The following is a 13,008-nucleotide window of genomic DNA, read 5'->3' on the forward strand; positions in this document are numbered from 1 at the left end:
TATATATATATATATATATACATACATACATATATGCATACACAAAAATGAGCCAGGTGCAATGGAGTATGCCTGTAATCCCTGCTACTTGGGAGGATGAGGCAGAAGAATCATTTGAACTTGGGAGGCAGAGGTTGTGGTGAGCCAAGATCGTGCCACTGCACTCTAGCTTGGGGGCAACAGAGCAAGACTCTGTCTCAGAAAAAGAAAACAAAGAAGATTGCCCATTGCTGTCAGTACTTGGCCTAACTTCTGATCATCAAGGAAAAAGCTGATTCTGATCATGAATGCTAGAAATCTCTACCATCCATTTCTGCATTAAAAAAGTTTTCCAAAATAGACTATTCCATAGCAAGGAGAAGGAAATGAAGCTATATAAAATGGAGAACAATTTGAAATAATATTATGCCATTGTATTTTCCTTTTTTGAAATTGCTTTTTATAATCCCATATTCACTATAGCAATTTCAAAGGAGGCAAATGACACCAAATCATTTACAGTCACAAAAGAACTTCTGCTTATTTAGTGTAGGCTTGAGGTAATTTTAGAGGAACTTGACTTTCAATGAGTCACACAAGTAAATCTTGCCATTTTGGCCTTTTGGAGAGGCCAAGAAGAAACTTGGATTAGTCCAGGAAAAAATTTTAGTCTGTGTTTAAGTTAGTACCTTAACAACTGCCAAAAGTCTAGCTCACTACCCTAATAACAGCATTGAGTAAATCTGATATGCTATTTGTAATAGTTTGAGAATCCCAAATTCCTTATGCTAGCAGTCGCTATCCTTTTTTTCATCATTTTGAAAATTACTTATTTATTTACTGATTCCCCACTGTTGCTTGGCTAAGCTCACTGCTAAGGATATACCTATGATTAAGACTGATGAAGTCTCTGGAGCTTGTATTCTCCTGGAGAGACATATACAAGCAACAATCAAATATGTTAAGAAAGTGTATCAGAGAGTATATGAAGTGCCACAGACACAATAAACAAGGCGATATGACAGAGAAGCTCCAAGGATTGGGGAGGTGCTACTTTTTTATGGAGTTTAGGAAGGGCCTCTTATTATGTGAAATTTGACCTGAAACCTAGATGTGCAGAGAACCTGGGTCTGAGAATTTCAGGCAAAGGGCAAGTGCAAAGGCCCAGTAATAGTGACAGTGTTTTTTTCTTTTTCTTTCTTTCTTTTCTTTTCTTTTTTTTAATGAATGGGAATAGAATCCAGTGGGGCTAAAAGGCAGTGCACTTGGAGAAGAATGGTACAGACAGGGCAGTGACAGATGCAGGAGGCAAACTATGGCTCATAGGCACGGCAAGAAATTTGCTTTTATTCTAAGAGTAACAGAAAGCTATTGAAGGGTCCAATTTGTATTTAACGACGATGATTTGGGCTCCTTTCTGGTGACTGGAGTGTGTGTGTATGTGTACATGTGAGCTGCAGGGAACCTGCGAGGAGTGGAAGCAGGGGGATCAGGTGGGAGGCTCCTTATCTGCAATGAAATCCAGGCAAGAAATAACAATGGCCCAAACTACTCAACATTCATGGGGATAGAGTACAGTGGACAACACAAGATATATTTGGAGATAGACTTGATGCTAAGAATGGAGGAGAAAGGGGTGAGGGTAGGGAAGGAAGTACAGGTGTCTGAAGTTAGGTGCCGTCCAATGCAGCAGGGCCTAGTTCTATTCTGAACATGAGGCTGGTGGTGGCCTATGAGACAGCGACCTGAGGAGGTCCAGTGGACAGGTGGATAGAGGTGTCTGGAGCCCCGGGTAGAGGACTTGGCTAGAGAAACAAATTTGAGAGTCAATATTCCACACAGTTTGTGACAGATAACCCAGGCACACATTTGGTAACTAATAAATGCTTATGATGTGACTGACTGATAGTTGACAGAAAAAGCAGTGAGAATTCTGCATATGGGAAAATGTTTTGCATCTGTTGGCATGGAGTGTTGAGGAAATGCCAGCAGAGCACCAGGTGCTGCAGCTGCTCAATAAATACTAATTTGCAGTGGTAAAGCTTCAAGAAAGCAATGAACTGTTATTTCAGGACCTGACCCTGCCTGGCTTAATTGGCGCCAGAGCTGTTGTTCAGCTGCTTGTACCTTCTGTTCTTCATCCTCAGTATCTTTTTTCCTGGTGGCTTAATTCCTGACCTGGGCATCTTGCTTTCTTCTTGATCACTGCCTCTTACCCTTACATTCACAGCACACTGTCATCACTTTGACTCTGTCCCTAATGACCAGCTCAGAGCCTGTTCTTCACAGGTTTCTGACTCTGCCATGAATCATGAACAATAACTGAGTACCCATTATGCAGCAGACACCATATTGGACACCTGACCCACATATGTCATTTATAGCAACCCTGCAAAGTAGGTGCTTATCCTTGGGTTAGGCCTTAATCTCCCTGAGAGAGTAAGTGGTTGGCTCTGTGTCAGGTAGCTAGAAAGTGGTGGAGCAAGAAGTCAAAACAAGTCCAAGCTGACTCTGCAGCTGAGCTCCCTGCTTTCCTGGATTCCATAAGTATGTGGATTTTGCCTGCTGAATCAGTCTGTACCCTTGACTCACCCAGCTCCCTAGCAAATTCTAGTAGGTAGTTGGTATCTGTTGATAACCACCATGTATCAAGGCAGACTGGCCTACGTCTATACCCTAGAGGGACAGTGTTCCACATCTCTATAACTGCACACTTTGCTTGGTGCTCTAATGTGGGTATTTATCATGTGGAACTGGCAGGTCCTAACCTGGGAGAGGCTCATAGCCCAGGAAGGTATGAGTCATCAGAGAAACAACAGAGATTGAGTATACTGGAGCTACCACGCTAGGGACCAGGGAAGAGTAGCTGGGAGGAGATGGATTGAAGACCAAGAAAAAGGGCCCAGAGCTGTGTAGAAGAGGAAGATGTGGGCTCTTAGCTAAGGGATGAGATGTAACAGGAAAACGTACATAGAAAAAATAACTCATTGTTTTAAACAGCCTTTACTGCTTTATGTAAATGTGTAAATAAAGCTTCAATCTCCCTGGCCACAAACTCACACAGAAAGGCTTTCTGTCTTCATTAGGCATGTCTCCCAAGCATGGAGGTGTGTTACAAGACAACAAGACGTATGACTAAACACCATCTGTAGTAGGGGAAACTGTTTCACCATCATGCAAGAGAAAGTGGTGCCTTCACTTGCAGGAGGCCAGCTGCTGGGAGGCTTGGGAATTTGGGCAGTAATTATCTGCAGATAACATCAAACTGGAGGACAAACTAGAGAACAAAGGGAACTGAAGCTGTTCCTGCAGACACTCATCTGAGCAGCACCTGTTCTTCAGGCAAACTTGACCTGTTACTATCTGACGCCTGCCTGGCTGGATGGGCCCCATGCTGCCTGCTGAGGCAAGGGAGCTGATGAATCTCCATTTCACGTTAGGTTTCGTGGCAGAAACGGGATCTGGAATTCTAGAGGAAAGTAAGCATTGACCAGACGTCCCTCACTAAGATATCAAATTGGTAAGGTCAAAAGGTGAAGAGCATGGTTTAACAGGCAGACAAGAGGGGAAAGAAAAGACATGGGCACCATATCCTTTAGTCACAGCAGATGGTGATGGCACTGCAACAGCAAACAGATACACAGTGGATCCTCAGCCCGCTGGATGGCAGAAGAGTTTCAGCGGAACTCTAGGAAGAGTCTGTACAAGGATAATCCGAATCGCCTACCTCCACTGCTAACACTCCACCTGCCTTAAGGGACAACTGACATGGTTCCAAGGATTGTGAGAAACCGAGAGATGTTCTCTCTCTCTCTCTCTGTCTCTTTCACACACACACACACACACACTATACAGAGACAAAATCTTAAATATATATTTAATTACATCATACTTTTGTTGTCTTTTATTATAATATTCAAAATGCCAATAGCCAAGTCCTTTGCTATATTCCTCACAACAAGACCAGAGCTCAAATACAGTAGGCTCTCCATATATATTTACAGAATAAACAGATAAATGAATGACTATTTGCTATCTGTTTGCATTTCAAGTTCTGGTGCCTGACCTTGCCTAGTGTCTTTTTATTAATGCCCCTAGATAGAGTCTTTAGTTGTATTCTAATTTTACAAATATTTTTTTCATTGAGACATTTAAATTCCTCTACTTCCTTACACAAGGCAATAATTTTTCTGATGGAGAAACACTCAATGAAAAGCAGGACTGAAGGAAACTTTAGCAACTTGTGTCTTAGTTTGTACTGAGAACACTCTTACTTAGTGCATCTCATTCAAAAATTTGTATTTATCCTATTTTTCACTCATTTGAAAAAATATTGAATATTATTGGATTTGGTTATTGAATAACAAATATTATTGAATATAGTATTTGAATATATTGACCCCCAAGTTAGTGACAGGACAAGATCAGAGTATGAAATAAATGGAACTCATCTTGGATTTTTCCTTAAGCACCAGATATTTCCTCCTCTCCAGCCATATGCCTGGGATGAGAAAGTCTACTATGTCCTAAAATTGAGATGACCTGATGAATTTCATTGCCCTTCAACAGATGTAAAATTTTATGTAGAAAAATGTATTAAACCATGATAACTTGGCTCTGAGTATGGGTATGCATGGACATAAGTCTTTGAAACAGGTTCAAAACCTGATCCAAAAAGTACTAATGTTCAAGAGTGAATCTCAAGAGTGTTGGAATTGGAGCCTTTCCCTCTTGATAAGGCATGCATGGCACTTTAAAAGCTATCCGCAGCTCTATAGCTAATCCCAGTGATGACAAAAATAAGCAAGGACCCATGGGCCTTTGAGTTGAAGGATATTAAGTATGCTATTAAAGAAACTGATCAGAATAAAAACAGAAAAGAAAGCCTTAGTCCTGCCTTTCAAATCTTGCTGGCATCCCACACTCAGAGAACTGATTAGTGAATTAAGGAAAGTTAGAATTAAAACCTCATCACTTTTTTGTCGGCCTTTATTATTTTAAAATGTCATGTAAATATGACAAAGCATAAAGATTTACTAAATATGGGCTGGGCGCGGTGGCCTCAAGCCTGTAATCCAAGTAATCCCGCACTTTGGGAGGCTGAGGACGGCCGGATCACCGAGTCCACAAGATCAAGACCATCCCTGTTAGACATGGTGATAATCCCGTCTCTACTAAAAAAATACAAAACTAGCTGGGCCGAGTGGCGGGCGCCTGAGTCCCAGCTACTCGGGAGCTGAGGCAGGAGAATGCCTGAACCCCGGGAGGCAAGAGCCTTGCAGTGAAGCTGAGATCCAGCCACTGTATCCCAGCCCTGGAATGATAGAGCGAGACTCCATCTAAAAAGAAAAAAAAAAAAAAAAAAAAAAAAAAAAAAAAGATTTGCTAATATGGGCCACTGAAAATACCTAGAGGTTTATTATTCCCTGTACTTTCTGTACTGTAAGCATTTCATAATAAAAAATGCTAAAAGAATCGAAAGGATATTAACAAAGAAAACATCCAGAATACACATTTTTTGGTGTTTACAAAGGTTGTTTAATTTGTCTCGGTAATGGTTAAAAATAGGAGACATCTGAATCCAAGTTGGTTTGTTAGTATTTTTTAAATAATGTCTGATGTCAAAATATAGATTATGAAGATGTTAAATCTTTCGACACTCTAACAAACGTTAATAGAAATCAACTCCCAGGAAACCTGAAATCCCTCCACTCTCTATGTAGTGCTGACAATTCATCATATTTAACAAGGTGTATTGGAAATAGCTGAGTACTGACCTCCCGAGGACAAATGATTCTCTTGGGACGAGGTGCCTCTTGCTGTAACTGATATACTGACAAAAAAAAAAAAAAAAAAAGAGAGAGAGAGAGAGAAATAATTAGAATTAGAATACTGCAACACATATCAACATGCCTTCAAATATTTCCACCTAAGTACACCTCGAGAATTGCAAATATAAAAAAACAAGAGAATACAGGCACATTTTTTAGACTGGATAAAGTCAGATCATTTATATGGAAATTAGTTAGTCACTGTGAATATAAACTTGCAAAATTGATTTTTTTATTCTTATAAGGCCAATTTAGTTTCGTAATTGTTACTGGCATTGTTCATTTTATGGCTTTCTTGGAAGACCAAATATGGCCAAAATTATTTTGATTATTTTAAAGATGAAATTCTACTTGTGAGTACCTGAGTAGTAAGATCACATAATAGGATTCCTGAATTTAAATGCCGATGTCTCTCGACATACCGGGAAAAGAACTGGCATTTTAAGAGGAGTGTGATTCTCTGAGATGTTAGTTATGTACAAAGATATAACTGATTCTGAGTGAGTGAAACACCAAGCCATTTCTCGCTCTTTTCTCCCTCCATTTTTGCCCTGTCTATCACACTGTGAATTCTCATCCATTTGATGACTTCCCATCCACTGTCATTCCTCTTTCCTGGGTGCTTTCTCATCTTAAATAATAATAACTCCTTCCTAACCTCATTTAAAGACAGACTTTCAGTCTTAGGCATGGAGGAAAGCAGGTCATTGTACATAAAGCAATCTATCAGACAATTATTGGTGATTTTTCAGAATATAATGAGTGATTTTTCTGCTGCTCAGCTAGTCTGCTTATTTCTGCTAAAGGGAAAAGCTATCCTAAGCAGGTACCTTTGGATTCTACTTCCGTGAAAATACAGGTTGAAAAAAAAGAAAGTTGATGTTATCTTCAGAATCCTGAAGAGGGAAGAATTAATTTTAAATGGAATAAATCTACAAAAAGTTTTAAAAAACTAGATCTGACAAAGTCTTCCTAGAAAATGTAATAAGATAAGCAAAACTTTCTGATCTATTTTAGGTCTAAAATAAAAAAATGTAATTGAAGGGCAGGTGATCATATGGAAACACAGATAAAAATGATGGAATATATTTTGTACTTATGGCTCCCCATTGCCTTTGGCTGAACGTGGTTATTTTCTTACCTAATTAGTATAAACTACCTGGTTTTAGCACAGAGAAGGAGCTATCTAACCCTCTATACATTTTGAAATGTACCACATTTCTAGGTGTAGGTCACCCACACTAATGTGTCACCTAAGGATGACTGTAGTCATCTGTGAAAGGAAAACAGAGTTCAACATAACCCTTTAGCTCAGGACACCAAAAATGACAGACAGATAAAAAGAAGGCTTCTACACACCTGCCTCCCTATAGAGCAAGAGCTTTCAGATCCCAATGAACCAATACACGGAAAGTGGGACTAGGTGGAGGAAAGATGAATGGCCTTGAACGTGAGATCATCAACCAATTGACACATACTGTTCACCTTGTGCTATCTCTTTCCATTGGCTTCCACGGCACCACCCTCCTGGTCTTCCTCCTTTGATCCTGGCTGCTTCTTTCCTATGCATGTTGCTGCTCCTCCTCCTCCTCTACCTGTCCACTGACCATAGGAGAGACCCAAGGCTTACCTTAGACCCTCTTCAGGTCTCATTCTCTTTCTTCTCCCTAGGGAATCTCCTCCAACTCTAACACTTCATTTATCTCCTACACACAAAGGCTCCCACATTTCAGCTCAGAACCCTCCTCTAAGCTCCAGGATGTATACCTTACTTCCTACAGATTCCTCCTGACTTTCTCAAAAGAAAAGGGACCTCAATTTCAATATGTCAAAAGTTGAACTCAAGAGCTTTTCCTCCAAATCTAGGCTTCTGGGAATTCTGATATCAGTGAAGGAGCCATTATTCATCCTATTTCTCTAGCCACCAGCATCCTAGAAGTTGTTCATCACACCTCAGATGGTCAGTTCATCAACAGACCTGTCACGTTTGCTTGGAAACATCTCCAAAGTCTGTCGACTCCTCTTCATCACTATCATTAACACCCTACTCCAAGTTCTGGACTCTGCCCATCCTGCAGCCTGCTTTTTCCCTGGTGGCTAGAATGACTGTTTTAAAACAAGACTATGTCACTACCCTCACATGCCCTCACATTGCTCTCAGAGGAAGATCAAATGCCCGAAATGCTTTTGCCTGTCTCCTTCTACAGTATTACCATGTGTCATGCTCTCTGCTCAGCCAAGTTTGTTTCCTCCCCTTTCCCTAAATATGCAGTGTTCCCTTCAACCACAGGGCCTCTGCATACGCTATTCCTTCTGTCTATGACATCTTCCTCTACTCCTTCTCTACCTCTTGTTATCTGCCCTTTATCATCATGTCCTCAGTTCAAATATCAACTTCATGGAGGAGTCCTTCTTGACATCTTTCACACCAGATCCAAAGACATCGCCCTAGTCTATGCTCTTACAATCCCCTGTACTTTCCTTTATATAACTTATCAACAATTATAGTTCTGTATTTATTGGTGTGAGTTCCAAAAACAATCATCTCTCCCTGCATGTTGTAAGTCCCGCCATGAAGGAAGGCATCATGTTTGTTTTTGCTTGTCTTGTATCCTCAGGTTTTGTTGAGGTGCTATGGATATAAATAGAAATAAAACCACAGCCTCTACTTTCAAGAACCCTATCAGCTTTAGTGAGAGGTCCAAATGTTTTTATGAAATAGTACAGTAAGTACAGGGCTGGCAAGGATCATCTTTTCAAGGCTTAGTTTACCAATCTTTGTTAGAAGGAAACAGTTAAATTAACTATGGTACGTCTTCTGATGGATACCATGCCCCTGTAATAAGGACTGAGAAAGCTCTCTATGCACTGACCTGGATCGATACTCTTGACATTCTGTTAAGCAAAAAGAGCAAGGTAAAATACACACACACACACACACACACACACACACACACACACAAAACCATAAATACATAGAGTACACATTCATTTTAAGAAAGGGAGTAAAATAATAAGGTATATTCAGTTTTGTTTACATCTGTATAAAGAAACTCTGGAAGGAACAAGAAAGAAAGAAAAGCATTTACCTTCAGGGGATAAAAAGAAAGACAAGGACAGGAGTGGGACAAAGATTCCTCAATGTATACTTTGTGTTGTTTTGAGTTTTGAATCATATGTATTGCTTATTCAAAAGAAAAAGCTATAAGAGATAAGGTCAGAGATTTAATACATGAGGAAGAGTTGGCCAATCAAAGACAGAGAAACAGTTGTGGACATTCCTCTGGCTACCCCAGTATAGCTCATGCTCTCCTTAATCACCAGGGAGGCTACATGGAATTCCTTTATTCCTCTGGAATCACTCCCAAAACTACTAAGCTGCTTTTTAGCAGGATGTTACTGTTAATGAGCATGCAACGGCCATCTCCTAAAATCGCAGAGGAATTGCAGAATTCATATTCAGAGAATCCTGCCCACTCTTCTCTTCCCATTGTCAATGCTTCTTGAAGCCAACAGTGATATATGGCTGAAATGGCTTTTTGAATACCATTTTTAATGGAGGTGGCAAAGGAAGCATACCTGTTACAAAAGAGAAGCATTTTTAGCTAAGTGCTCCTTTGCAATTCTTACAAGCAAATATGTGAGCATCTGCTATATGCCAGATACCACAGTCAGCATTATGTGGAGGCTTTGAGAATGAATGGAGAGTCTGGGAGAAAAGAAGGGCATGTGTCAGGAATAACATGTATTAAATCTTCTTAAGAAACCAGAAAAAATAACTTTGTGTCATTATCATTCTGGATAGGGGATGAGGAACAGTGCAGAGAAGTTAAATATTTGCTCCAGGGCATAGAGCTAAAATACATCCTTTTGATTCCAAAGCCCCTGGTTTGATTGTTGGTCTATATTTTTTAAGAGATGGGGTCTCACTATGTTGCCCAGGCTGGAATCAAACTCTTGGGTTCCAACAATCCTCCTGTCTCCACCTCCCAGGTAGCTGTGAATACAGATGGGTGCCATCAACCCTGCTTCCCTGGTTTATATCTCCCATGCCTCAGGGCTTTTGCAGTTACTGTTCCTTCCACCTGGATTACTCATTCCCAAGATATACACATGGCTCACTCTCTCCCTTCACTCAAATATCTGCTTAAATCTCACCTTATCAGGGAGGTCTTCCCTGACTTGCCTGTATAAAATTCCACCCTATCCCTCTGTTTCCTTATATAGTTTTAAGTTTCTTCACAGCACTCATCATCATTAACACAATTAATAAACAAGACATAAATATTGTGTTTATTTATTTTGTGTACCATCTCCCTTGACTAAAATGTAAGCTCTTTGAGGGCAGGGACGTTCTTCTGTTCTGATCTAGAACAGATCATCTAGAACAGTGCTTGGCATCTAGAACAGTGCTTGGCACATAGTAGGTGGTGGTGGTGGTGGTGTTGCTGTTGTTGTTTGAGATGGAGGCTCGCTCTGTTGCCCAGGCTAGAGTGCAATGGCACAATCTCGGCTCACTGCAACCTCCATTTCCTGGGTTCAAGCGATTCTCCTGCCTCAGCCTCCCAAGTAGCTGGGACTACAGGCACGCATCACCATGCCTGGCTAATTTTTGTATTTTTGTAGAGACAGGGTTTCACCATATTGGTCAGGCTGGTCTTGAACTCCTGACCTCAAGTGATCCACCTCCCTCGACCTCCCAAAGCACTGGGATTACAGGCGTAAGCCACCATGCTCAGCCTTGTAGTACATGTTTAATGCATATGTGTCCCTTTATTCCTCTTGAATCAGCCCAATACTACACTAAGCTGCTTTTAGCAGAATGTTACTGACAGTGTGTGTCGCAGGAGTCAAAGGGGCCATCTCCTAGAACCACAGAGTTCTAGATCTAAGAAGGACTATAGAATTCAGTGAGAGAATCCTATTCACTCTTCTCTTCCCACTATTAATGCCTCTGAAACCAACAGTGATATGTGGGATACCATGGGGAACTAGACCCTGAAGCTCACACTTCAGGCTTCACACTTGTGACTGAAGTGGCTTTGTGAACGTATTTTTAATTATTTGGTGAATGAACAGACTGTATCTAATGACCCATGGGTCACAATCTGTGCCTTCGAGGAGATACCAGTGATGGGGGACATGCATGGAGACACAAAACCAAGGTTGGCCAAGTGCTTTAATGGGGGAAGAGGAGGAAGCTATTCTATTTACTCAAGTGGTCAGAACAACTTCCCAAGGGAAGAGGCAGGGAGCTCTCCTTAAGGATTAGAAGGGTTCTGCAGGTAGAGAAGAGAGAAGGTTACAGATAGAGGGAAGAGGAACTGCAGTGAAAGGAAATGATGAGCTGACTGGTCAGCAAGAGGCCAGTGTGGCTGCTGAGCCAGGGTGTGGAATGTGTGAGAAGGCCATGTGGGGCTGGACCTTGAATGACATGCTGGGGACTGTCACTGTCCTCCTGTCTGTAACAAAGGGACAGTCACATGTTTGAGCAGAAGCCATGATCTACTCTGTTTAAAAATATTGGTAACAGGGATAAGGTTATTCAGAAGAATAAATGCTGCTCTTTTCTGGGCACAGACCATGTGCCAGGCACATTATATGCAACTTCTCACTTCATCTTCCCAAAAAGCTTCCAAGGTAACTGTTATTCCCCTCACTAATAAGGTAGCAGAGTTGCCTACCAGCTTTGAAGATGCTCAAGGTCATGCAGATCATAGGATGAAATCAAGATTCCTAGTCTCGATTTCCAAAACCCAAAGCCTGTAGTTTTCAGCCTGAGCCAGTGGTTGCCTAACTAGATGGTGGAGAGTGCCCATGAGGAGCTGCTCACATTAGAATCTCCGAGGAGTTGTTATAAAATAATACAGATTCCCAGACTCCATCTCTGGCAATGCTTACTCTCCCAGTCCGGCCAGAGGCCCTCAAATCTGTTCTTTTTAGAGCTCTTCAAGAGACTCATGCACATCTAGAAGTAGGAGCCACTGTCCTTTGCCTTGCTGAAAGAGGGATCAGATATGGGGAACACTGGAGACAAGGAAGCAAGAGAGAACAGTGTCTTACTGGTACACAGATAAGGTTGTGAAAGTGTGAGTTAAGGTAACACTGGTGCAAAGGCAGATGTGAAGGTGAGTTGATGGTCTCAGAGATTCAAAAGAGAATTGACAAGACTGGTTTACAAAGTGAATGGAAGGAGGGACCCTGAGCGACTGAGAGATTGAGATGCTACTACACAAATAAAGATGCAGGTGATGGAACATTTCTGGACAGTTCCTCTCCTATGTCAACAGGCTAAATCCCACAGCTGCATTCTCTAGGGACCCTCTGAGCTTTAGCAAAGAAAAATTTGGTAATTCACCAATCTCACAACCCACAAAGAACAATCCCAGCCAGGGGCGACTTGGAGGAGGGAAGAGGGAAGGCAAACCCCAGAAGCGAGGGACTGCCACCTCTCTCTCCTGGCCCCTTGGCAGCAGACATCATTATTTGATGACTTATTTCTCTATGAGCAGGTCTCAGAATCTGCAAAACTCTGTTCTATGCTGTTCCAAACAACAGAAGTTGGCAAGTAGGCACAGAAGCCTATTTGCCATCTGGGCTACCTACCTGGCTATAAAGATAATGAGATGACAATCAATGACCATGGCAGCCATATAAAAATAGGCCCAATCTCTTCTCTTAGCTTCAAATGAGAGCCTGCCCATCATTTTCAAGGTTAGCTATAGCAGAACAAACATCCATGAAAAAAATCTCTGAGGCAGAGTTTAATATAACTGAAATTTATCACATAATCTGAAAACGTTGCTTCTTGAATTTTCCTTGTTCAACAAACACATTTCACAAGTCACATGCAATAATGTATGTCAATTCTTGGGTGGTCTGTGAGTGAGAGGTGATGTGATAGAATTGCTTCTGCAGCAATGTCCCATATTTGTGCCAGGAATTCCCTGCCCCGGGCCCTCTGCTGCACACCAGAGAATTCTTAGCACCAGAGTAAGCTGTTTGGCAGGGGTGGCAGTCACTGGGGAACACGGAGGTGGAGCTCCCTAACTCCCCAAGAAACCCAAAGCAGATTGAGAAATTGAGAGCTCACTGACAGACTGTTTTACTTTTTCTTCAGTAAGAAAACTTGACTCACTCTGGGAACAGAATCAGACTGCTAATGGGTGAAAGCCCACAGCCTGGGTGGCCTTGAAGC

General features: G+C 41.5%; 1 protein-coding gene across 1 annotated transcript in view; it reads right to left on the bottom strand.

The window, feature by feature from the left end:
* The window catches only part of CHN2 (chimerin 2), a 327,093-nt gene that overhangs the window by 146,031 nt on the left and 168,054 nt on the right, over positions 1-13,008 (bottom strand). The window contains 1 exon segment of the mRNA XM_017881350.1: positions 5,757-5,812. Within this exon segment, the coding sequence (XP_017736839.1) occupies positions 5,757-5,812 (56 nt within the window).

This window comes from Rhinopithecus bieti, unplaced genomic scaffold, assembly GCF_001698545.2.
Source record: "Rhinopithecus bieti isolate Rb0 unplaced genomic scaffold, ASM169854v2 scaffold_13174, whole genome shotgun sequence".
In the NCBI taxonomy this organism is placed as follows: Eukaryota; Metazoa; Chordata; class Mammalia; order Primates; family Cercopithecidae; genus Rhinopithecus; species Rhinopithecus bieti.